Source organism: Microcaecilia unicolor, chromosome 10 (assembly GCF_901765095.1).
Source record: "Microcaecilia unicolor chromosome 10, aMicUni1.1, whole genome shotgun sequence".
Taxonomy (NCBI): Eukaryota; Metazoa; Chordata; class Amphibia; order Gymnophiona; family Siphonopidae; genus Microcaecilia; species Microcaecilia unicolor.
The window spans coordinates 154,900,986-154,927,111 of NC_044040.1; the positions used below are offsets into that span (position 1 = coordinate 154,900,986).

At 40.9% G+C, this 26,126-nt stretch overlaps 1 protein-coding gene across 3 annotated transcripts; it reads left to right on the forward strand.

Annotated features, from left to right (window-relative positions):
* The first annotated feature begins 445 nt into the window (after window positions 1-445).
* Window positions 446-18,977, forward strand: LOC115478817 (G-protein coupled receptor 35-like). 3 transcript variants are annotated; one of them, XM_030216427.1, is made up of 4 exons: window positions 446-457; window positions 559-581; window positions 9,536-9,597; window positions 17,722-18,977. In XM_030216427.1, the coding sequence occupies exon 4, from the start codon at window positions 17,748-17,750 to the stop codon at window positions 18,693-18,695; it is 948 nt and encodes a 315-aa protein (XP_030072287.1). In that variant the 5' UTR covers window positions 446-457; window positions 559-581; window positions 9,536-9,597; window positions 17,722-17,747; the 3' UTR covers window positions 18,696-18,977. The 3 variants fall into 3 exon arrangements, with proteins under 3 accessions (XP_030072287.1, XP_030072285.1, XP_030072286.1); XM_030216425.1 differs by lacking the exons at window positions 446-457; window positions 559-581 and adding an exon at window positions 2,316-2,350; XM_030216426.1 differs by lacking the exons at window positions 446-457; window positions 559-581; window positions 9,536-9,597 and adding an exon at window positions 9,614-9,710.
* Window positions 18,978-26,126: the final 7,149 nt, after the last annotated feature.

A 26,126-nucleotide genomic window follows, 5' to 3' on the forward strand; every position in this document is an offset into this window, starting at 1 on the left:
AAGGAAGGGTAGAGAGACATAGGAGAAGCTGGATGGAAGGATGCAGAAAGAAAGAAAGAAAGAAAGAAAGAAAGAAAGAAAGAAAGAAAGAAAGAAAGAAAGAAAGAAAGAAAGAAAGAGGGAAGACACTAGAGGGATGGGGAGAGAAACAGGGGAGCTGATGGATGGAATGGGAGAGAGGACAGAGTAGTGAAAGACTGGAGAATAATGTAAACCCCCACACTGATGTCATAAGTGTGCTCACTTGAAGGAACAGGCTCTGAAAGATGTCACAGTGTTTTCCCCACAAAAATAATCAGAGCCTTTACCAAACCAAGGAAATTGTTACAAATTAAAATTTATTTAAAATTAACTCAAAATTATTTCAGTATTTCAGTGGCTTTCATGTATTAACAGAAATTCTATTTCTTTTCTTTAACAGCAATCAATCCTAGCAACTTGGATCTACTTTCAATAAGTATTCAACTTTTTAAACCTAAAATATTGAGCAATAATGTTAAGATTATCCTTCTATGTAAAGGACTGATTCTTTGTGTTGTTTGTTTTGTTTTTTTCCAGGTCTCACAGTCAAGAACCCAAAGGTAAGTATGCAGATTTTTAATTTATTCCCTTGTAACCTTTTAATTGAAATAAATCTTTTGTCCAAAGGTCGAGCAGGTAAGTACTTAGCTGCAAGACTGCTGCAAACCTTCCTCAGCCTTCTTCTCTTTCTTGCGTTGGAGCTCTTTCAGTCAGGATGATTACTGTGTTGTCTGTACCTGAACTCTAATTAAATAAAAGGGAACAAAAACCCTGTCTCCCTAAGAAATATATGCAGAAATTCTGGGAATTTAAGATAAAACTGGTGGCCAAGTCTCTAATTTCAAAACAACAGATAAGAATTATTCCCTTTCCCTACTCTGATCTCACTGTTTTTCCTTCACTACTATGGCTATTGTTGATTTGTAATTTCTCTCTCACAGCCAGGTCCACTCACTCTCAAAACCACACACCTTTCTCTCCCTTACACTACCCACATCTGCAGCTTCTCTCACCCTCTAGCACTCAAATTTTCCACACCCCTGCAGCACACCTGCCCTGCAGTAACTCCTCTCACTCACTAACACCCAAATTCCACTCACCTGCAGCACCACTAACATGCAGGTCTAACTCCCTCTTCTCACTAACATCAAGATTCTACACACACCTGCAGCACCCCTAGCACACAGGTCTGTCTCCCTCAGTGACACAAGCTCTTCTTACTTTCTTTCTTACTGACACCCAAGTTCCTCACACACCTGCAGCACCCCTAGCACACAGGTCTGTCTCCCTCAGTGACACAAGCTCTTCTCACACTCTAAACTCCCAATTCTACACACACCTGCAGCCCCTCTGACATACAGGTCTGTCTCCCTCAATGCTGCAAGCTCTTCTTCCACTCTAAACTCCCAATTCTCCACACACCTGCAGCACCTCTGACATACAGGTCTGTCTCCCTCAATGCCACCAGCTCTTCTCACTGTCTAACAGCCTGGTCTCCCTTAGTAACAGCATCACAGCTTGGCCATCTAACCCGTAAGGACCAATCAGCTGCTGGCTGTCAGAATGTCAGCTAACTTTTGCAGTTTAAAATGTACAAGTCAGCCCCATCTTGGAACCCACTTTTCCCATTAAAATTAATGGAGAAAGGGGATTTTAACACAAAAAAATAATATAAACCACATCACATTCAGATAAAAATAATATCAACATCTATGTCACATTAGGCTGAATCCAGTCCATGTTTTCTTTTTCCAAAACCCTGCATAAACACTGTTTTATCCTATTTTCATCCAAAAAACCCATAACAATTCAACCAAAATTTACCAAAATTTCCACATGTATAAGGTAGCATGTGCGCTCCCAAACCCTGTCGTCGGATTAAAAAAAAAAAACACTTCCAGAGCAGCGCACGACGCTCCGCACCAAAAACCCCACAAAACCCCATGGGGCACATCCCAAAAGGCCCCCAACATGCCAACCAGCCCCCGGATGGTCCAAAATGGCCCAGAGCAGCCCAGAGTCCAGGTAAAATCACTTTTAAAGGGAACACTCTTTTATTTCATTTTTTGTAACCCTTTACAATAAGATGAAGGGGCATGTGGAGAACATGGGTGAGGAAAAGATGAAAAGCCATAGGTAGATAAAGGAAAAAGAAGGAAATTAAAGAATGGATAGTAAGAATGAATTAAATCTGGACAGAGAGAGGCAGACAAATATTGAAGAAAAATGATGATTGGCAGGAAACCCTGGCAAGAGAAAGATGAAGGAAAGCAGAATCAAGAGACTGGGAGCAACACAATTAGAAAAAGTCAATGGCCAGGCAACAAAGGTAAAGAAAATAATTTGATTTTTAATTTAGGATAAAGTAATGTGTTAGCTGTGTTAATGAAGTTTAATAAATGCAAATAAAACAAAATAGAAAATAAGGTGATACTTTCACTGATTTTAAAACATTTTTGATTAGCTTTCAGAGACCAACACTTCCTTCGTCAGGTTAGGAGAGGATACCATAACAGCATTACACTGATCTGATGTAGAAGGTTTTGTCCTCTGAAAGCTAATTGAAAAGGGTATTAGGCTGTTAAATAAAATATTTTCTGAAATGGCTGCAGGTTTGAGGTGTGCCAGGGGGCGAAGCCATGCAGAGTGGGTGGAGCCAATGCAAAGTGGGGTGGGCTGGGCTGGGCGTGTACTAAAATCTCCCTCTCAAAAATTGGTACCCCTTGGCAACTCTGCTAACATAATCAGATATATACATGTGTAGATGTGAGCACTTGTGCAAGCCATAGAACTGGTGTAAATATTCATGCCTAGTTGCTGGCGATAAACACATACCGCCCAATATTCAGTGCTATTTAACTGACCAGCAACGACTCCTGGCAGGTTAAATAGCACTTAACCAGCTATCCACTAATATTCAGCGGGAGACAGCCAGTTTCTCCTGTTTAATATTTGCGGTCAGCGCTTAGTGGATAACTGGCTATATTGCATGATATAGCCAGCTTTCTGTTAATATTCAGCCAAATTGGAACGCCAAAATAGCAGGCCTGTATTTAGCTGGTTTCAACTTAACCTGCTAGTGTGAAAATTGGCTTGGCCGGTTAAGTTGAAACCACCCAAAAATATACTGGATATTCACTGCTGGTCACAAGAAACTGCCTGGCATTGAATATTAGGACTCAGGGGCCTGGCCAACTCCCATGGTCAGAATATTGGTCCCATGATTTACAGTAGTCTAGAAGTTACACATGTAAATTGGTGAATCCTGAATCACCTATTATATGTCCACTTGCCAAATATGCACTCTATGTAAGATATCCATGTATTTACATGCAGATTTTTGGCATTTATGCATGTATAATCAGCAGATAGGTGTTAGCGGAGGAATAGCCTAATGGTTAGAGCAGTAGACTAAAAGCCAGGGGAACCTGGTTCAAATTCCAGTAGAGCTCCCTGTGATCTTGGGCAAATCATTTAACCCTGCATTACCTCAGGTAAAAACCTAAATTGTAAACTCTTGAGGGACTGAAAAATACCTATTATACCTGCTGGTACACTAATTCAATGACTTATGGGTGGTATAAGATAAGTTAGTGCTTTCTTTATAGAATTACCATGTACATGTCTAAAAAACATACTTGTGCCCATGCTTCTCTATATTAATAATAATAATCCAGGGGTTAAGATTCAGCCTATAGCACTGAGTGGCTTATACGCCGCTTGCAGCTGCAGGCTGACTTTAACCACAGGTATTCAATGCTGGGGCATGTGTGGCTCCTGGTACTGAATATCCAGGTATGTTCGCTGACCCGGAAGTTAAATGAGCACCAGCCAATATTCAGACTGGTGCTCAGTTAACTTTCTGCATTTAGGACCCCTTTTACCAAGTCATTTCCGCAGTAAGGTCTCCCATGCTAACCCCGCGGTAAAAATTACAGCTAATTTCCGGGACCACCGGAAATGGTGCACGCTGGGGTGTCACTACTGCCATCATCCATGTAAGACTGGAGGTAATACCAGATTGCCTCATGGCAACCCATTCATAAAAGACCCCCTTAATTAGACGGTTAGCATACTAAATAGTGTACACTTACCTGTGAAAGAGCTAGTAATTTGTGAATTTGCACACATAAACCCCAGATTCCATACAACCCGACTTAAGTTGTGTATGCAAATCTAGTCATATTCTGAATTTGCGCACACAACTTAATTACTTAACAAGCCAATCAGCGACGATAATTGCCACTTAACAAACAATTATTGGGACTAACTGGCATTAATTAGAATTTATGTGCAGAACTGTCTAAGTGTATCCTATAACGTGATGCATGTAAATTCTAAGTCGCATAATTGAAAAGAGTATGTGGCCATGGGCGTGGAATGGGTGGGTAATGGGTGTTTCTACAATTTATACATGTTGTTATAGAATACACCCTATCCGCATGTAACTTAGGCATCAGCATTTACACCAAGTTTTACTTGGCATAACTGCCCGCGACTAAATTTAGTGGACAGGCGCTCGGTGTATTCTATAAACTGCACAGAAATTTAGGCTTATTCTAAAAAGTATGCCTAAATTTAGGCATACTTTGTAGACTATGCCTAGCTGTATTTTGTTTTGGCGCTGATTGCTTAGGTATGATATATAGAATCTAGTCCAAAAGACCCCACTGCAACTCCTTGTGACCTTGGGCAAGTCACTTAACTCTCCATTGTCCCAGATACAAAAGCCTAGATTGTGAGTCCTCTGAGGACAGAGAAAGTACCTACATATAACGTGTACAACACTGCGTACATCTAGCGCTATAGAAATGAGTAGAAGTAGTAGTAGTAATAAAAGCTCTTAAAGTTATAGACTTGCCCTTATACTGTCTATTCACTAAAACAGATGCAACTGTGCACTTCAGAAAGGAGTCACCATTCACAGCTTCTCTTTGCATCTTAGGCACAACCTAATAAAATCATACACAAACCACTTACTGCAAGACTAATTTATCTAAAATTTCTTAGCTATGGTGTCCTTGTTCTCCACTTAATATTGGATCCTTCTATTCTGGACTCTAGCTACTGCCATGGTATTTGATTTCCTAAATTGAAAGACATTCCTCCTTTTTTTGTTTATGCTCTTTGTTTGCTACTTATGTAATTTTCTGTGCAAGTGTGTTACTTGATTGTATTATTTAGAATTTCATAAATAAAATCATACACAATGAAAAATAAAAAAAAATGGTGTTCTATCCACCTTATAATTGAAAGAGAAAAACGCCTAGATTTCGACCTAAATCGGGAGATATACGTTTATCTCACAAAAACGAATAAATCAGTATAATGGAAAGCCGATTTTGGACGTTTTCAACTGCACTCCATCGCGGAAGTGTACAAAGTTGATGGGGGCGTGTCAGAGGCATGGCAAAGGTGGAACTGGGGCGTGGTTATCGGCCGAGGAGAGATGGGCGCCTTTCGCCGATAATGGAAAAAAAGTATACGTTTGTAGCTAGAATTTAGGGCACTTTTCCTGGACCCTGTTTTTTCACGAATAAGGCCCCAAAAAGTGCCCTAAATGACCAGATTACCCCCAGAGGGAATCGGGGATGACCTCCCCTGACTCCCCCAGTGGTCACTAACCCCCTCCCACCACAAAACATGATGTTGCACAACATTTTATTTTCACCCTCAAATGTCATACCCACCTCCCTGGCAGCAGTATGCAGGTCCCTGGAGCAGTTGTTAGGGGGTGCAGTGGACTTCAGGCAGGTGGACCCAGGCCCACCCCCCCCCTACCTGTTACAATTGTGCTGCTTAATGCTTAGTCGTCCAACCCCCCCAAACCCACTGTACCCACATGTAGGTGCCCCCCTTCACCCCTTAGGGCTATAGTAATGGTGTAGACTTGTGGGCAGTGGGTTTTGAGGGGGATTTGGGGGGGCTCAACACACAAGGGAACGGTGCTATGCACCTGGGAGCTCTTTTACCTTTTTTTTTGTTTTTGTAAAAGTGCCCCCTAGGGTGCCCGGTTGATGTCCTGGCATGTGAGGGGGGACAGTGCACTACGAATCCTGGCCCCTCCCACGAACAAATGCCTTTTATTTATTCGTTTTTGAGCTGGGCGCTTTCATTTTCCATTATCGCTGAAAAACAAAAACGCCCAGCTCACAAATTGTCGAATAAAACATGGACGTCTATTTTTGTTGAAAATACGGTTCGGTCCGCCCCTTCACGGACCGGTTCTCGGAGATAAACGCCCATGGAGATAGACGTTTTCGTTCAATTATGCCCCTCCACGTCACATTTAGTGACACAAGGTTCCTCACTTTCTGCATTGTTCTTTCTTGTTTGGGCGTTTATTACAAATTATTCCCCAAATTCTATAAAAGGCAGGCAAATGTAATTGAGTAACAAGCCCATCAGTGTCAATAATTGATATTTAACCAATTAGCTGCACTAATTGGCTTTAATCAGAATTTACGTGCACACATTCTACAACGTGTGTGTGTAAATTCTAATGTTCACAGCCGAAAAGGGGGTGTGGTCATGGGTGTGGAATGGGCGGGTTGTGGACGTTTCAAAAAAACTATGCGCACTATTATGGAATACACCCGCACAGGTATTTAGGCCTGGTTTTAGGTGGCTTAAATGGGTGCACCTAAATTTTAGTCATAAGAATGGCAAGTGAGCATATTCTATACACTACACCTAACTTTAGGAATAGTTTACAGAATTGCGCTAAATGCATGGTTTTTTAATGCTGATTTTTAAGGTGCCATTTATAGAATTTGGCCCTATATGCTGATGATATACAGTTTATTACTTATAAATGAAAAAACATTACATACGTTTGCTTTTCTTAGATTATGTCTGACTTCAGTGAACTTTTGGTTGAAAGCTAATAAATGAAATCTAAATATGAGTAAAACGCAACTATTGTTTTGGCAGGAAAGACCTATGCTGTTTTCTCTCAGGTATTTTTACCTTTGATGGTTGTGATATTTCCATTATTGGCAAGATTAAATACTTGGGAGTCATCTTAGACTCTGCTTTTACACTGAAGCCACATTTAAAGAGTGTGTGTCGTAAAACATTTTATAATTTAAAATGTTGAGAAACTTACATGGCTTTTTGAATGTTGAGAATTTCAGTATTGGTCAAGCATATATATTCCAACTATTTGACTACTGTAACTGTCACGGTCACTTCCACTTACCGCAGCATGGTGATTTTAACCATGTAGGTGTCATTCCCAGTTAGCAGGGCAGCTTCCAGAAACCAGCCAAGCTAAAATATGGCTGCCACGCGGTACCAGATTCTCCTTTGCATGGCGATGCAGCACCCGGGGCGGGGAACAGCGATGGCCGGCAATGCAGGAGAGGGGAGATGGCAGGCTGATGTCACCTAGGTGAAGCACTGGCATCAGATGTGCATGCCTATTTCTACAGGTCTTTCTTCCCTCAGTTCTTCGGCTAAGAGTCTCTGTCATGTGCTGATGCCTCTGCATTTGTTCTTCTGCTGTTGACTGCCTGCCAAGACCCGGACCAGATCTGACCCTGCCTGATTGCTGCCTGCCAAGACCCAGACCAGATCTTACCTTGCCTGGTCGCCGCCGGCGCCCACCTGGGTCGGATCTGACCTGTTGTCACCCCGTAGTGCAGGACTCACCTCCTGATGGAGTTTCCCATTCTCTGCCTCCTGAAGTCCTGCTGGTCACCTGAACCCTAGGGCTCAACCCTCAGGGAACTGTGACTGGTATAGGCCACTGCTCCCTTGGTGGGGTGGCACAAGGGCTCACACTTCATCATCCGAGGAGACAAGATAGTAACACTTTATTTATGGGATGTATTTTATTTATTTTTATTTTTGTTATATTTGTACCCCGCGCTTTCCCACTCATGGCAGGCTCAATGCGGCAGGCAATGGAGGGTTAAGTGACTTGCCCAGAGTCACAAGGAGCTGCCTGTGCCGGGAATCAAACTCAGTTCCTCCGTTCCCCAGGACCAAAGTCCACCACCCTAACCACTAGGCCACTCCATTGTCAAATAAATCTCTTCAAGCTTTGCAGGAAACTCAGAATTCTACAACTCGATTGATTACAGGTTGCTCACATTGGGCCAGATTCTATATATGGTGACTAAAATCTAGGCGCATCTGATTCACCCATCTAGCAGTATTCTATAAGCCATGTTTACATTCAGACATGATGTATAGAATAGCACATAGGCTGGGTGGATATGCCTAGATTTAGGCACAGCCATTTATGCCAGTGAAAAAAAAGATGCTTCCTGGAATTCTATAACCATGCGCATAGATGTGATTGATGGCCCTGACATGCCCACACTCCTCCCATGACCATGCCTCCTTTTTGGATGCACGCGTGGAAATTTACATGCACCGCTATTTAGAATCTACCTAAAAAGAAGTGCACATTAATTCCAATTATGCCCAATTAGTGTTGATAATTGGTTATTATCTGCCAATTGTCATCTAATTGGCTCATTACTTAATATAGTAGCATGCATAAATTGGCTGCATGCACAAATTTATGCATGCTACTTGCTGTGCCATATATACAGTCTAGAGGATTATGTGTATATATCTCCTATCCTGAAACAATTATTTTGGTTCCCTATTGTCTGGCGGATCAACTTTAAGATTATTATGCTAATTGCCTGTTTACCTTGGAAGTGCTTTGAAATTGTATACCCCTGCTTGTGTGTTGAGGTCACAGAGTCAGAATTTGCGTGAAGTTCTATCATTTTGGCACGTGAGACTGGAAGAATACAGGGAGAAAATGTTTCTGGTTGCAGCTCCTAAACTGTGGAATTCACTCCCAATGTATTTGCATTATTTCAGCCAGTGCTCTTTAGAAAACAGTTAAAAAGCCTTTTTTATTTTACTAACAGAACTTTGTAGGTTTTTTATTTTACTTTGTAATGGTTTTATTTATTATATACTGTCATGTCTGTTTTAGTTATTATGTTGATATTACTGAATGTTATTTTGTGAACTGCCAAGAATGGTAGATGGTGCAGGCTAAAACATTTCTAAATAAACACATTTAATGCTGTAACACAGTGGTTCCCAGACCTGGTCCTGGAGGCACCCCAGCCAGTCAAGTTTTCAGGATATCCACAGGATATCATGTGAGAGATGTGCATACAGTGGAAGCAATGGATGCAAATGGATGCAAATGTCTCTCATGAATATTCATTGTGAATATCCTGAAAACCTGACTAGCTGGGGTGCCCCCAGGACCAGATTTGGGAACCACTACTGTAACTAGTTATGGTCTCTGATTTGAACAATGTAATCTATAGTACACATGATAAAGAGAATTGAAAACTTTTTTTTTTTTTTTTAAGTAGCTAGTTCAACCTATTCTCTTTTCTTCAAAATAGCAAGTTATTTTGTTTCCTTTCTTCCTTTTGGAGCCTGGTTCTCCTTTTTCTTTCACTCTAATCTTGTACTTCAGTTGTTGCACTTTTATGAACTAACAGGAAAGATACATTCCTTCTCCTTACAGTCCCACCCCCTGGTGTTTAGAAAGAACTCCGTTTCATCAGTCGCACTTCAGTTTCTTAATCTGTAAGTATGATTTAGATAGAGTGTGGTAAGAAACTACTAAAAATGTGGAACATGCAAGATCTCTAAATGTTGTATTATGCTGAGAAAGAAGTAGGAGCCTAAAAGAAAATAAGGTAAGTTATGTTTGTTTCAGATACTCACTGAAATCAATCTATCTATCTATGTATCAATTTATCTATCTATCTAGATAACTATTCAGCCGGCAACATTCAGTATTATTTTGGCCACTGCTGGCATTATGTCTAGATATTCAATGTCAGACCATGTCTGGGCAGCAGCATTGAATATCCAGGAATATGCGGGCAGCTATCATCTGGTGAGATATTCAGAGACAGAGGAGTAGCGTATCAGCGATATTTTTCTGGACACGATTCTCCTCGCAGTTTTGCTCATGTTCTTCATCTACGTATTTTCTACATTTACCAATCTTCAGTCTTTCTAAAGGCTTGATTTAGTTCAGCTTCACTTACTGGCGTTTACCACATACAGACTCCTGAGGCAGGCGTTTATCGGCGAAACACGTTGCAGTGTTGAGTCTTATCTTCTATTATTAAAGAACATTTTCATTCCTGATTTTTTCATCTCCTTGGTCTCTTTGGAAGTGTCCTGTTGATCATGCTACTCCTCTGTCGCTGCGTTCTCCATCGTAGCGGATCCGGTTTCTCCACTTTTGTGGTTGCTTTTGTTAAGCGAGATATTCAACAATTAACCACATAAGTGAAACTGGACAGATAGGATAGCATTTTATGCAGTCTTCTTTATCCTGTTAACTTAGGGGCCCTTTTACTAAGCTGCGGTAAAACGTGGCCTGTACAAGTTTTGGCACATGAAATTGTCACTTGCTGGGCCATTTTTTACCGCAGTGGGAAAAACGCCTTTTTTAAAATGGGGCAGTAAATGGCCATATACTAATATTAAAATTAGTATTTGGCTATTTACTGCCTGAATCCTTACTACCATCTATATAGAAAGCAGCAAGGACTCATGCACTACTCATGTGAGTTATTCAGGCAGCATGCGGCAATGTGGCTGCGCTGCCGATTACTGCCGGGAATGCGCCATGCAGTAAAAAATAGAAAATTATTTTCTACCATGGAAAACTGCATGTGCCAACTTTGGAACTATCGCCGGGTGCCTTTGCTATTCCAGCAGTAGGGTCGATTTCACACATGCTACACGTACAGTAGCCCTACCGTGGCTTAGTAAAAGGGCCCCTTAGGCAGTTAAGTCCTGAAAATTGACACTTAACTGCATAAGTACTGACTCCACCCTCAACCACACACAAAATCTCTGGCTATGATTTTGCTGGTTAGTGCTGATATTCAGCAGCACTATTCTGTTATTATTTATGTGCGTTGCTCTTCTCTGCTTGTCAAGATGTGCAGTATTTCAAGTCAAATAAACCAGTCAAGCTCCACCCAATGCATCCCAGGATGCACTGGGCAGGGCAGGATACCACCATTTTGAGGAGATGCATTTCCCGGAAAGGAGGAGGGAGGAAGTCCTAGTCCCTCCTCCTTCATCAAGGTAGGAGGGTGTTAGGGGTCCTACACTAGACCACCAGGGCTAGCCATTGGATGTGAGAGGTGGGACACCAGGGTTTTAATTTTTTATCTGTGGGGTTTACATCTTTGGAGATTTGAGGGGTCTGGTAGTCAATTTGACATCTAGACCCTTTTATGTTTGGGGTTTACTGGACCTCCAGGGCTGTAATGACTGGTGTCCCCCATTCCTTCTCTGATTGGGAAATCCTAATGCCAGCTCTGAGCTGACATAGGGTTTGCTACAGAAGGAGTGCCCTTATTTGGTGTGCTGTCCACTGAGTATTAGGAAGGAATGTTGGAGACCCTCTTTTGCATGCATTTGCATGCAGTTTGCATTCAGAGCCATTGAGCTCATTGTTCCACATGCTCGCCGGCTCTGAGTATTCTGTGTGCGCAAATGCAGCAAGGTAAGCACTAACCCCTTATTTCTTTAAAAGTCACCAAAAATTGCATGTGCAATTTAATTGAATAACAAGGTAATTAGTGCCAATAATTGGCTTTTTAACAAGCAATTATTGGCACTAATTAAATTTAATTAGCATATATTTGTGTAAATATAGGTGCAAAATCTGCACCTAAAATTTACATACAATCTGAAAAAGGTGGGATGTGGAAATGGGAGGGTTGTGTGTGTAGCAGGGGCATTCCTAAAATTTATGTGCATCATTGTAGAATAACGGAGCTATGCACCTAATTTAGGCACATATATTTGCACTATGTTTCATGTGGTGCAAATGGCCGCACCTAAAGTTATGCACAATTCCCAGGCATAAGTGCTAGTCTATAAACCGCACCTAACTTTAAGCCTGGCTTATAGAATAGTGCTTTTTTGATGCTGATTATTTTTGGTGCCATACATAAAATGTAGCCCTAAGTTTATAGAATGCCTCTTAGCACCCAACTAGCATTTATGCTCATAAGTATGCACTTACCCACATAAGTGCTACTATTCTATACTTTTAGCACACAAATGGAGCTTACACATAGGCGCTAAAGCTATAGAATGAGAGCATTAAAAATACCGCTCCCCTCATGCCCACCATTGAGATTATACCAACAGATGCCAAGACACCCCTAAGAGAATACTTTAGAGTGTGCTATTTGAAAATAGTATGCAATGAAATGTTGTAGCATGTATTTGTTATCTAATAATACGTGTACTTTCGTAAAAGAAATCAAGCTATATGGTTTGAACGAGGGGGACAGAGTAGCTACATAGGCTGAAAGAATGCTTCAGGTATTAGAAGAAAAGGGAGAGATTGTCGGTGTTATGCTGAGGAAGGGAGAGTGTGAGGGAGGAGAACAGTGCTAGTAGGTTGAAGGAAGAAAGTGTTGGGTTATGCTGAGAGGGGGTGAATGATTGCTGGAGTTAGTCTGGATGGAGAGAGAAACTATGGAGTCAGGGAAGGGAAATGAAGGGAGTCTAGGGGAGGTGAAGGAGAGGCAAGAAGACTAGGAAAGGATTGGGGGAAAGAAAATTAGAATAAAAGAGGGGAGAAAAGGTTGGAGTATGGGTAAAACCAACCAGTACAGTAAAACTCCTATGCTCATTGTTTATTGGAGGTAGGCATGCAGTCTATACTTTGCTGTCTACTGTGTTGCCAGTGTCTTTGACTCCAGGGCTCTATTCCTCTCATTGCATGTTACCAACCACTATTTTGGACCCAGTTGTTTCTTACTACTAATTCCCTGAATTGGTCACGTGACTGGAGCGTCATTGGGATGTGCATAAGTACATAACTATTACCATATTGGGAAAGACCAAAGTTCCATCAAGCCCAGCATCCTGTTTCCAACAGTGACCAATCCAGGTCACAAACACCTGGCAAGATCCCAAGAAAATACAAAACATTCTATACTGCTAATCCCAGAAATAGTGGATTCTCTCCACGTCCATTTAATAATGGTCTATGGACTTTTTCTTTAAGAAGCCGTCCAAACCTTTTTTAAACTCCTCTAAGCTAACCGCCTTTACCAAATTCTCTAGCAACGAATTCCAGAGTTTAATTACACGTTGAGTGAAGAAAACTTTTCTCCATGCCCCCTAGTCCTAGTATTTTTGGAAAGCGTAAACAGACGCTTCACATCTACCCGTTCCACTCCACTCATTATTTTAAAGACCTCTATCATATCCAGGGCCGGTCTTAGCAAGTGCGGGGCCCTGTGCAGACCAATTTGATGGGGCCCCATCCTAGCCCCACCCACCCCACCCTAGCTCTGCCCCCACCCTAGCTCCACCCCATTGAAAAGATTATTCCATTTTTAGAAAATTTTAAGTGTGACTGATGAAGTGACAGGGGAATCCCTAGTAAATTATTTATATTGGGTAACTAGGTTGTTTGTGAGACCACCTGCTGTGTAATAGCCAATTTCTTTGCAACCTTCTATTTGCTCTCTAATGCTCTACCTCTACTAAGTGCTTCAAGAAGTAATTTACAGTAACATATAAAAGCAAACTGTATGCCATCAAGCAGAAGACTGTGAAGCATCAAAACACAGATAAAATTGCATATAACCCTTTCTAGACTCCAAGAAATGGAGCACTTGTCACATTAAGCTAAAAAGCCATCATGCACAAGCTTTGATCTTCTGTAATAGATTCCTTACAACTGATTATATTAACCTGAAAATTAAAATGGCTTACTGGGAAAAGCACGGCAGCATAGTTCTGTTACAGAAAGGTTCATCATTTGTTCTACCTGAGTGATGAAGTTGCCGTCTCAAGCATAAATCATAAGTTTCTTTATTTTTTAAGTTGCACTCACACTAGCACCAGGCGATGGCTCACCTCCGACCACGCTGCAGCTCCTTTTCCCTTCCCGCTCAATGACTCCCGCCCGCCCTCATGGAAACAGGAAATACCTCATCAGAAGGGGGCGGGACATTGAGCAGGAAGGCGGAAGGGAAAAGCTGGGGTGAGCCGTCATGCCTGCAACTGTCTGTCAGGGCCAGGCCGTCACTGCAACAGTCGTTGTTCTGGGACTGGGAGGCGGGAGCTGACGGCGGGCTCAGCCGGGGGGGGGGGGGGCACCGGTGGCGGGAGGCGGGAGCAGAGCGATCATGATGATGCAGTCCGGTGCGAGTGCGGGATCATGATGATGCGGTCCAAGCAAGCAGGGCTCGGAGAGGAAGAGTTGAGGCGTGCCGCGCGGGGCCCCCTTAAACGCGGGGCCCTATGCGGCCGCCTTGGCCGCCTCTGCCTAAGACCGGCCCTGATCATATCTCCCCTCAGCTGCCTTTTCTCCAAGCTGAAGAGCCCTAGCTGCTTTAGCCTTTCCTCATAGGGAAGTTCTCCCATTCCCTTTATCATTTTCGTTGCCCTTCTCTGCACCTTTTCTTTTTTTTAATTTCTTTATTTATTAGTTTCATTTATATTAATAACAACATAAATGTATAGAAATATCAGCAATATAATTCGGCATTACAAAATACCTCTTATAAGAAAAGAAAGGGAAAAAAAAAAAATTTTACATTTTGTCCACAATAGATTGAATCAAGAACTAAGAAATAATCATTAGGAAATGTTACATAAAGTTCAGCAGACGAGAGAGCAAAAAGTCCACAGCCAATTTTACAGCAGTCCTTAACTATGGGCCTATCTCTATTGGTGATACAGCCTTTTCTTTAGATTCAATAAATTCAAGTAACTTTTTAGGACTAAAAAAAAGATAATTCACTGATTGAAGAGAAATACAACAACGACAAGGAAATTTTAAATTAAAGGAACCCCCCAAATTCAAAACTCTAGGTTTATAAATTAGGAATTCCTTCCTTTTCTTTTGAGTAGTTCGCGCTAAATCCGGAAACACTTGAATTTTTTGTCCCAAAAAAGTTTCATGGATGTGTCTGAAGTAAGACTTAAAGATACTGTTGCGGTCACACTCAAAAGCAAAAGTGACCAGTAATGTCGTTCGTTCCGTGATCAATTCCAGAGAGGACTCCAAAAATTCAGTCAAAAAAAAAAGAAAAAGGTAAAAGGGTGCTTTGCACCTGGGAGCTCTTTTACCTTTTTCTTTTTTTTTTTTTTTGTAAAAGTGCCCCCTAGGGTGCCCGGTTGGTGTCCTGGCATGTGAGGGGGACCAGTGCACTATGAATCCTGGCCCCTCCCACGAATAAATGTCTTGGAGTTATTCGTTTTTGAGCTGGGCGCTTTCGGTTTCCATTATCGCTGAAAAACAAAAACGCCCAGCTCAAAAAAAGATAAACGTCCATGTTTTTCGAAAATACAGGCCACCCTCCAATCTTCCGGTACCATGCTCGATTTTAAGGATAAATTACATATTACTAACAATAGCTCCGCAAGCTCATTTTCAGTTCTATCAGTATTCTGGGATGAATACCTTCTGGTCCAGCAGATTTGCTACTCTTTAGTTTGTAGAACTGCCCCATTACATCCTCCAACTCATCAGCTTCGAATACTATTTCTGGCACTGGTATCCCACCCAAACTTTCCTCGGTGAAGACCGAAGTAAAGAATTCATTTAATCTCTCCGCTTTGGCTTTGTCTTCCCTGATCGCCCCTTTTACTCCTCGGTCATCTAGCAGTCCAACCGATTCTTTTGCCGGCCTCCTGCTTTTAATATACCTTAAAAAAATTTACTATGTGTTTTGGCCTCCAACACAATCTTTTTTCGAAGTCCCTCTTAGCCTTCCTTATCAGCGCTTTGCATTTGACTTGACATTCCTTATGCTGTTTCTTATTATTTTCAGTTGGTTCCTTCTTCCATTTTCTGAAGGATTTTCTTTTAGCTCTAATAGCTTCCTTCACCTCACTATTTAACCATGCCGGCTGTCGTTTTGTCTTCCGTCCTCCTTTTTTAATACATGTAATATATTTGGCCTAGGCTTCCAGGATGGTGTTTTTGAACAGCATCCATGCCTGATGCAAATTTTTGACCCTCGCAGCCACTCCTCTAAGTTTTTTTTTCACCGTTCTTCTCATTTTATCATAGCCTCTTTTTTAAAAGTTAAAAGCTAAAGTATTTGATTTCCTATGTACTTACTTCAAAGCTAATATCAAATCCGATCATATTATGATCACTGTTATCAAGCAGCCCTAGCACCATTACCTCCCGCACCAGATCATGCGCTCCACTAAGGACTAGGTCTAGAATTTTTCCTTCTCTCGTCGGCTCCTGTACCAGCTGCTCCATAAAGCAGTCCTTGATTTCATCAAGGAATTTTACCTCCCTAGCGTGCCCCGATGTTACATTTACCCAGTCAATATCGGGGTAATTGAAATCACCCATTATTATTGTGTTGCCCAGTTTGTTTGTGTCCCTAATTTCCTTTAACATGTCTGCATCTGTCTGTTCATCCTGGCCAGGTGGACGGTAGTACACTCCTATCACTATCCTTTTCCCCTTTACACATGGAATTTCAATCCATAGTGATTCCAAGAAGTGTTTTGTTTCCTGCAGAATTTTCAATCTATTTGATTCAAGGCTCTCCTTAATATATAATGCTACTCCTCCACCAATTCGGTCCACCCTGTCACTATGATATAATTGGTACCCGGTATGACAGTGTCCCACTGGTTATCTTCCTTCCACTAGGTCTCAGAGATGTGACAAAAAGAGATTACTTAATAGCACTAAGTAGTGTCATTTACTCCGTGGGCATGTGCCAAAGGAGCGAGCTTCTAGAGCAGGTCTTGCTCCTTAGACGAGCTCCTTGGGGCAAAATAACCAGATTATTAATCAATAGCATTTTAAAGTACTGGAGCTTTTTTAGTTATTTTATTTTACCACTTTTTTTCTTTTTCCCACTTCACACCCCGTCTAACTTGCCTAACTGGCTGCTCAATATCTTTAAGGTCAAGCCATCTCATTCTTGTGTTGTATACCCAACACCCTCTCTTACCATTGGATTCATCATGCACTAGAGGGGTTGATAACTTCCCCTGTTTTGGTCTTACTTAATTGCCATATGCTATGGAAAAAAATCACACTTATTATATGACCTAATTGGTGAATATCAGCTTGACTTATTATGCCTCATAAAACTTGGCTACTTCTGGGAGAAAAATGTCACCTATTTTGTTGCCTCCCAACAGCTTATTCAACATTCTTTTCAACTAGGTTCTAAATGAGGCGGTGGCCTTGCAATCATTTTTTTTTCTAACTCACTGATAATTGCCGCCTATGTTTATGTAAATTTGGCATTCATGAGTTAATGTGATGACAAATCACGCAAATCAACTCATTAATGCAAAGTATGTGAAAATGAGTGTGCAAAAAAAAGGCTTTCTGGGTCTATTTTCACAGAAAAGATATCTACAGCTCAAGAACTTTAGTTATTTTTCAAAGAACTGCCAAAAATACATCTTTGCATGGCAACTTTAAAATTAAAGGGGGGGGGGGGGAATCAGAAATCATGGGGATGGGTCAGATTGCTGAATAAGGTCTCTTGGATTTGAGGTTTATAGATAAGGCTTTAAAGTGTTTTCAGTATTGGAACTTGGATATTTGGGTGATATTTTTTCATTATTCATTTTTATTGAAATTTGCAATTAAAAAAAGAATTCATTAAATCAACATCTATGAGTTATGTTTTTATCATTTCAAATCTTCTTTTGCAGTATGTCATATCACGAGCAGCTGGAGAATGAATTGCACTAATAGCAGCATTAAGTTGGATGAAACACACCAGATTTTTCAACTGATTGTCTACATCCCTCTTTTCTTGTTTGGAATCATATGTAATTCCCTGGCATTTTGGGTATTCTGCTGCAAGCTGAAAACATGGACAGAAACGAGGGTGTACATGACCAATCTCATTATTTCAGACTGCTGTTTGCTATTTACCTTTCCGTTCAGAATCTATTCCTACAAACGTAAATGGGATCTAGGAAATAAACTGTGCTCAGCTTTACTGTCCATATATTTTGGTAACATGTATATGAGTATCTTCACCATCACACTCATTGCTATTGATCGGTACATTGCAATAAAACATCCTCTGAAAACAAAAAACTGGAGATCTCCTTTGAAAGCAGCTGCCATCTGTGGATTCCTTTGGATTTTACTAATTAGTTTTTTTATATATACTGCATTAAAATATAAAAACTTTCAGCATACATTTTGCTTTCAAAAATCAAGCACTGATCCATTCCATTTGGTATTAACCTTTATTGCTGTTGGATTCTTGGTGCCATTAATAATCCAGAGCTTCTGTTCTATTCAAATTATCAGATGTCTGAAGAATAAAGAAATTATGGATTTGCATGAAAAAAGAGTCATCAAAAAGGTCATTTGGATTGTGTCTGCAAATCTTGCAGTGTTTATTATTTGCTTCTTGCCTGTTCATGTTGCTTACCTTGTTAGGTACGTGATTGAGACCATTGGTGCTGGCTGTTTTGTAAGGCTGAATGTCCATAAGTTTGTACATGTGGCTACATATCTGGCCAATGCAAATTGCTTTTTAGATGCTGTTTGCTACTATTTTGTTGCCAAAGAATTCTGGGAGGCATCTTCTCTGTTCTCTAAAATCAAATTTGCTCAATTTTCACAAGATGATCAGTATAAAGCATCTCAGTTATCTACCCAGCAATGATTAAAGAAAAAAATTGTCAGCTTCACAGGATGCAAAGAATGCAGAATTTTTGAAACTAGACCATTTAGTGTGGATATACTTGTAGAATCCATGCTGTACAGATTTTTCCTGTGCATAATTTCTAGTGTCCCTGTTTATATTTTCAAAATCTATTATTTCAAAAATACTAAAGTTAGAACATATGAAAAAGGTGAGTTGAAATGTTGATGACTTGATGATAACTAACTATTGTATGCATTATGTTGCATTAATACAGTAACATAATAAATATTACCTATTACATATTTGGACGTGCTCAAATAGATCACTGGATGAACCTCTGTTTGTTACTATATTTTCTGTATATCATGATACAAAGGCAAGTAATGCATCTTCCAAATGCACATCATTAAACTATACAAACTGAAAGTAAAAGATTATACTACCATATGCATTAACTTTCCACTATCAGTAAGAAAGCTTATTTTACATGTAAATTTCTCTGTTTTATCATGCATTAAAATCAACATAATGATTTGAACTACCTCATGCTTGTGAAAGATAGTTTTATAAGAGGTGCCCAGTGTAAGTGCATTTTCAGGTGCCTGCTGCTTAGTTTCACTTTATGAAAAGAAATGGGTGCCTACTTGTGCTAGCTAAGCAGTAGAAATCATATCTACACTGCCGCATTAAGTTGGATGACACATATCAGATTTTTAAACTGATCGTCTACATTCCTTTTTTCTTGTTTGGAATCATATGTAATTCCCTAGTCTTTTGGGTATTCTACTGCAAGCTGAAAATGTGGACAGAAATGAGGGTGTTAGCTATACATGTGTGATCAACCCATGTTCCAGCAAAACTCTGCCACTATACACATCTACTGGTAAAGTATGCACTATTATGTCAAAGTGCATAATTTTTTACCAGTCAATATTTTATACAAGGCATTTACACATATGAACCAGATAATTTATAATATTACTTACTTAGAATGTAATTCTATGAGGAGCCAAGTACACATGTAAATGAAATATTCTAGTCACTTACATGCATATGTGAAAACATATGTGCATAAATAATAATTCAGCTGTGCACTATTCTGTAAATATTCTGTAAACATGTTTATCCACTGCTACCCTAGCTGAGATAATATTTAACCATCTCTCTGACCTTGTGTGCAAATTTTCTTTAAATCAGTCACCTTACTTTCTAACTCTTCTTACTCTCTTACCTGTCTATATGCTCCATGTTTGCTTTACCCTTCACTATCAATTAAAATGTTCTATTACGTATTGTGTTGACATTGTAAGTAGTATACCATGCCATACCGTGTATTATTATTTGAATATTTTTACTGTTTGATCTATTCCTACTGTACACTGCCTTGAGTGAATTCCTTCAAAAAGACGGTAAATAAATCCTAATAAATAAATACATAAATAAATGCGCACCTATGTTCAATAACATGTACTCTGCAAGTGGGCATTCATATAGCTGGAGTTTGGGCAGAGTGTGGGAGGGGTGCACTCATTCACATGTAACTTATAGAAAACAATAAATTATGCATGTTATCTCCTGAAACCAGGTACAAGGATTTGCAGCCAGTTACATTAGCATTCTCTAGCAGAAAGTAGGTGCCTTCAGATAGCCTCCCAATAGGTGCTCAGTTAAGTGCCACTGAAAATCAGTGACCGGCCCATGTAGCATGGTTTAAGCAGTCGAGCCTCTCCTGCATGCTAAAAACCTTGCTAAATATTGACCCCTATGTTTCTGCAAGAGACCTTCACTGGGAAACAGATCTCTGCACCTACACCTATCTTTCACCACCACTTGACTCTGCTGTGCAGCTGACTGAATAATAGACAACTTCAGATCTGCCGATTCCATTCCGGTAAGCTCTGGTATAGTCAATAGCAATGTATGCTTTCAGAATCTGGATATTTGCATGAAGAGCCAATAAGGCCAGAGAAATGGTTTAAAAGAGATTCAGAGATAGGAGTTAGCCTTAAAGGACAAGATTCAGTGTATGACACCAAAAACTGGGCAATCTGGGATGGGTTCCAATATAGAATAATGCATTGTGCTGGGATGCACAACTTTGGGGACAAGAATTTACACCAACTGAAACCAAGGTAAATCCTGGTGTGCAAGTTGGGCACAGATCCGCACTATTCTATAATACTGCGTGCATCTCAAGAGAATGCCCTTAACCCTCCCATGTGGAGGAGTAGCCTAGTAGTTAGCGCACTGGACTTTGATCCAAGGGAATAGGGTTTGATTCCCACTGTAGCTCCTTGTGACCCTGGGTAAGTCACTTAACCCTCCATTGTCCCAGGTACAAATAAGTACCTGTATATACTATCAGGCTTATTTTCGAAAGAGAAAGATGCCTATCTTTTGACACAAATCGGGAGATAGGCATCCTTCTCCCAGGATCATCCAAATCAGCATAATCGAAAGCCGATTTTGGGCATCCCCAACTGCTTTCCTTCACAAGGGCATGCTGGAGGCCTAGCGAAGGCGGGACTTAGGCGTGCCTAACACATTGGCATCCTCGACCCATAATGGAAAAAAGAAGGGTGTCCCTGATGAGTACTTGGACGACTTCACTTGGTCCCTTTTTTCTTACGACCAAGCCTCAAAAAGTTGCTCAAACTGACCAGATGACCACCGAAGGGAATCGGGGATGACCTCCCCTTACTCCCCCAATGGTCACTAACTCCCTCCTACCCTCAAAAAACAACTTTAAAAATATTTTGTGCCAGCCTCTATGCCAGCCTCAAATGTCATACTCAGGTCCATCGCAGCAGTATGCAGGTCCCTGGAGCATTTTTAGTGGGTGAAGTGCACTTCAGGCAGGCAGACCCAGGCCCTTCCCCCCTACCTGTTACACTTGTGGTGGTAAATGTAAGCCCTTCAAAACCCACCACAAATCCACTGTACCCACATCTAAGTGCCCCCCTTCACCCCTGAGGGCTATGGTACTGGTGTACAGTTGTGGGTAGTGGGTTTTGGGCGGCTCAGCACCAAAAGTAAGGGAGCTATGCACTTGGGAGCAATTTGTGAAGTCCACTGCAGTGCCCCCTAGGGTGCCCGGTTGATGTCCTGGCATGTCAGGGGGACCAGTGCACTACGAATGCTGGCTTATCCCATGACCAAATGGCTTGGATTTGGTCATTTTTGAGATTGGCGTCCTAAGTTTCCATTATCGCCGAAAATTGGGGACGACCATCTCTAAGGTCGGCCTAAATTTCGCGATTTGGGCGTCCCCGACCGTATTATCAAAATGAAAGATGGACACCCATCTTGTTTCGATAATACGGGTTTCCGCACCACTTCGCCGGGATGTCCTGCGAGGACGTCCTCAGGAAAACTTGGGTGCCCCTTTCGATTATGCCCCTCCACGTAAACCGCTTTGAATGTAATTGCAAAAATCACAGAAAGGTGATGTTACAAAACACCTAGCCACCCGCTTGGGGTTACCCTGTGGCCACTTAGAGGGTCTATCCCCAGCACAGCTCATGTCCACCTGCATCTGCTGCTCGTGCTCTACACTAGCACCCTCCTCCCACCAACTGGGTCACAACTGCCTCTGGGCAAGTCTTCCACTCTCAAATTATCCCTAGTGATTTCTAGGTCACTGGAGTTACATTCCCAGTGTTCCCACAGTTCCCAGAAAGCACTCACAATACACAAACCACCAGGATTCTTTATCAATCCAGACAGGCAGAACAAACAAACAAATGTGTTTATTCTAAGAACTTGGGACAGTGGACAAAAACAATGTGCAAATAGCAAACAGTAACAAGTATCTGAAAAATGATCAATTAGAAAACAAGTTATACATTTGCATACTTCCTAGAATGTACCTGGGGAGATCAGGACATATATAGCTGTTCACCAGTTATCAAATATAACAGTTTTTATAGGGCTTCAGCAAAGAGCTCTCTCTCTCTCTCTCTCTCTCTCTCTCTCTCTCCCCAGGCTGAAAGTAAACCAATCAGAGCCCAGTCAACAAGATTTCGAATATATACTGCTTCTTGCTTGTGTTAAAGAAAAAGAACATTCAGTTCCCTATAACAGCTTTTACAGCAAAGAAGCACTACCTGCTGGCCAAATAGGAGAAATACACTTCAGGACATAATTGAAACACGAAAATATGTAATACATTTTGCAGGCTTAAAACACACTATTCCTTCACAGGTGGTATATCAAGTACCATTTCCTTTCCCCTTTCCCTCCCATCATTCCGCCCCCTTTGCAGATCCATGTGGAAACATTTAGGTACTATTCTATAAATGGGTTTATGTTTGTTTTCGTTCGGATCTGCCATTTCTGCCCATTTTCAGCACCTTGCTTCTGTTAGAACACGTCTCTGTGCTGAAAACAGTGTGGAAGTAGAGCCCCAGGATTTTATATGTGGCACTCAAATTCTATGTGGAAATCAAATTGTATTCTATAACAATGTGCATAACTTAATTTGTTAACTAGCTAATCAGCACTGTTATTGGATGTTAACGAGCATTTATCAGCACTAATAAAGCCTACTAAAAACTAATTTTTTCAATTTAGCCTTTCCAAAAACAAAAAAATTCTATTTGAACATTATCCATTCATACAATTAATTTCACTTCTTCTTTCCTTCCTAATCCTATCTAGCCTTAATTGTACCCATATTTATTCATCTTCATCTTTACAAACTTAATTATGATTTTAATCTTCTTCTCTATCCGTCTACCCTTAAGAACAGTTGCATCCAGGTTAATTCACCACATATGTCATATTTGTTTTACAAAGCCAATGTTATAGCATTATTTATTGTACTTTATAATCTGTTTCTGTAACTCTTAATATGTATCATTCATTTAATTGTTTGTTATGTAAGCTACATTGAACGTGAGTCACTCTCAGGCTAATGTGGGTTAAAAATGTCATAAATAAATAATTGGCATTATTTGAGATTTATGCGCACAACTTGCTAAGTGTATTCTATAACGTGGTGCACCTAAATTCTAAATTGCATAGTTGATAAGGGGGTGTGGCCATGGGCAGGATGTAGGTGTTTCTAAAATCTATGCACATTATTATAGAATACACCCGCTCTGCACCTAATTTAGGTGTCAGGATTTACACAAAGTAAAATGTGGCCTAAATGGACACGACCAAATTTGGTCACTTGGAGAGTACTCAGCATATTCTATATACCGCACAGAAGTTTATGCCTATTCTATGAAATGTAGGTGTACTTTAGATAATATGCCTAGGTGTATTTTTTTCTGTGTGGATTTTTCAGTCGCCATGTATAGAATCTAGCCCCATATATAGAATCTGGGGAGAAATGTGCTACTGGCATGCTGTCCATGTCAGCCTTGTGTTTTTAACTGCTCCCTTGGTACCATCCCTCTGAGTTTTAGATGTCTAGGTTGTTACTTAGGACTGAGATAAAAGACAACTGATGCCTGGACCTTTTAAATATTCCCTGCTTGACATTTGGGAGTTATGCTGCCATCTATCTGAAGATGAACTATGATGTAACACCTTCTGAATTGCCCAAGAGACCTGCTTTAAAAAGATTGTGTAAGGCTGCACCGGGGGATAGTTAGATCCATGCAATTACCTCCCTAACATGTAAATATAAATAAGAGTGATGGATACCATGTGTGATCTTTATCTATTAGATCTGAATCAGGTTACAAATATTAAGAAAATAAAATAGTGACTTCTGCATTTATGTTTGGATGATAGCTAAAAAGAATGGTGAAGTACAACACAAAACATCCAAAGTAAGAACTCATAAGAAACTGGAAAGCTGTCCATTTATGTATCTCCATCATTATTACTTTTATAAGTATTTACAAACTTTACTCATCAGTTTTTTTCAAATTGTACCTCTTTTGTTTACAAAACTCTGACATTGATGTTTGCTTAAAATGTGTTGATCAGAAATCAGGAATAAATTCAAATCTGGAAAAGTCCGTTTTAAATCCATATATTATTTTCTTTTAGTCTTATTGAGAAACTTCCTAGTGCTTCATATTGAATAAGCCCTTTCAATGTACTGCCATTAGCTACACCGGTCCACGTCTTTGGAATTCACTCCCTATTCACTTATGCTCAGAATCCTCCTATGTTAAATTTAAGGCAGCCTTAAAAACACATATGTTCTCCCTTGCTTATCCCTCTACTCACTGATTGCATTGTTCTTCTCCTCTTTGACTTCATTCTCTCTCCCTACTTTGCAGCCTTTATTGTTTGTAAACCACATTGAAGTCATCTTTGGCCCTCTGCGGTATATCAAAATACTGTAAATAAATAAATCAAAATCCTAAAAAAAACCACAGGCCTGCACTGAAGCGCTGCTTTGTCCAGCCCCATTCAAGCCAGACTTCCTGTCAGAGGGGGGTGGGGCACTGTAGCACTTCAGTACAGGCCTATGCTTACAAGGCTTCCCCCAATGCTCTAACCTTTGTTGACCATCGTGGAAGTAGATAGAGAAGGCAACATCAGCAGCCTGGAAGGAGCGAGTAGAGAGGGAAGGGGGAGGTGGAGATGCTGGAAGTGGAGTGGGGGTAGGGAGAGGGAGATGAGATAAGATGATGGCCAACTGGGGAGAAGGCTTAGAGGGGAAGTGAAGATACTGATGACCTGAGGGGAGGTAGAGAAGGAAAATGGGAATTGCTGGATAACTGGGGGGGGGGGGGGGGAGAAGAGGGGATGGAGGCAGAGAGGGGAAGGGAAGATACTAGAAAACGGGGGGCATGGAGGGAAAGAGAATATGCTGAATTATGGGGGGAGGGTGTGCTAGGACCTTGAGCCACCCCTGGGAGAGTATGGCTGAAGGTTTTCCTATGCCATCCAATACTCTTAGGCAGGTCTTGGGTCCAAGGGGCCCACATGGTACACCAATATTTGTGGTGAAAGAAAGTGGGGACCTGGAAGTGCCCTTGGGCAACCAACATGGTGGAATCTGGGGTCCAGGGTCAGGAGTGATGGATCTGGGAAAGTAATTAGATCATCAGAGTTCAGTGACCAGAGAACACGGGCACTTGGGCTACCAACATTTGTGGAGCAGAAGATAGGGAGTCCCATTTAGACCAACAGAGATATTTGTGGAGTCCAGGATCGCCCTCTACTCCTACACTGCATCCAATATGCATGTCCGCCATATTACCCTTTAGTGCATAGGTTTTATTCTGATTTTCATGTACAAATATTTCTTCCTGTATTGGGAATAAGATTAGGGCTGGAAAATCAAGAGTAAACCACTGCACTAATACACAGCACAGCTTACTGCATCAGCCCCTGTCTGAGTTTCTCTCGGAGACAGTGTGTGTGTTCAGAGAAAGATAAAGTCTCCAGAGAGAGAGAGAGAGTCTCAATTTGAACCTCTAGTTCATGGAAGACTTTCTTCTGGATGTAAAGCTGTTCCTTCGTAAGTTTGGTTGCATT

Bases quoted from the DNA above. Each gene is read 5' to 3' on its own strand.
- LOC115478817 (XM_030216425.1), top strand. The intron at 9,598-17,721 runs GTAAGTATGATT...CTTCTTTTGCAG, and splicing joins GCACTTCAGTTTCTTAATCT to TATGTCATATCACGAGCAGC.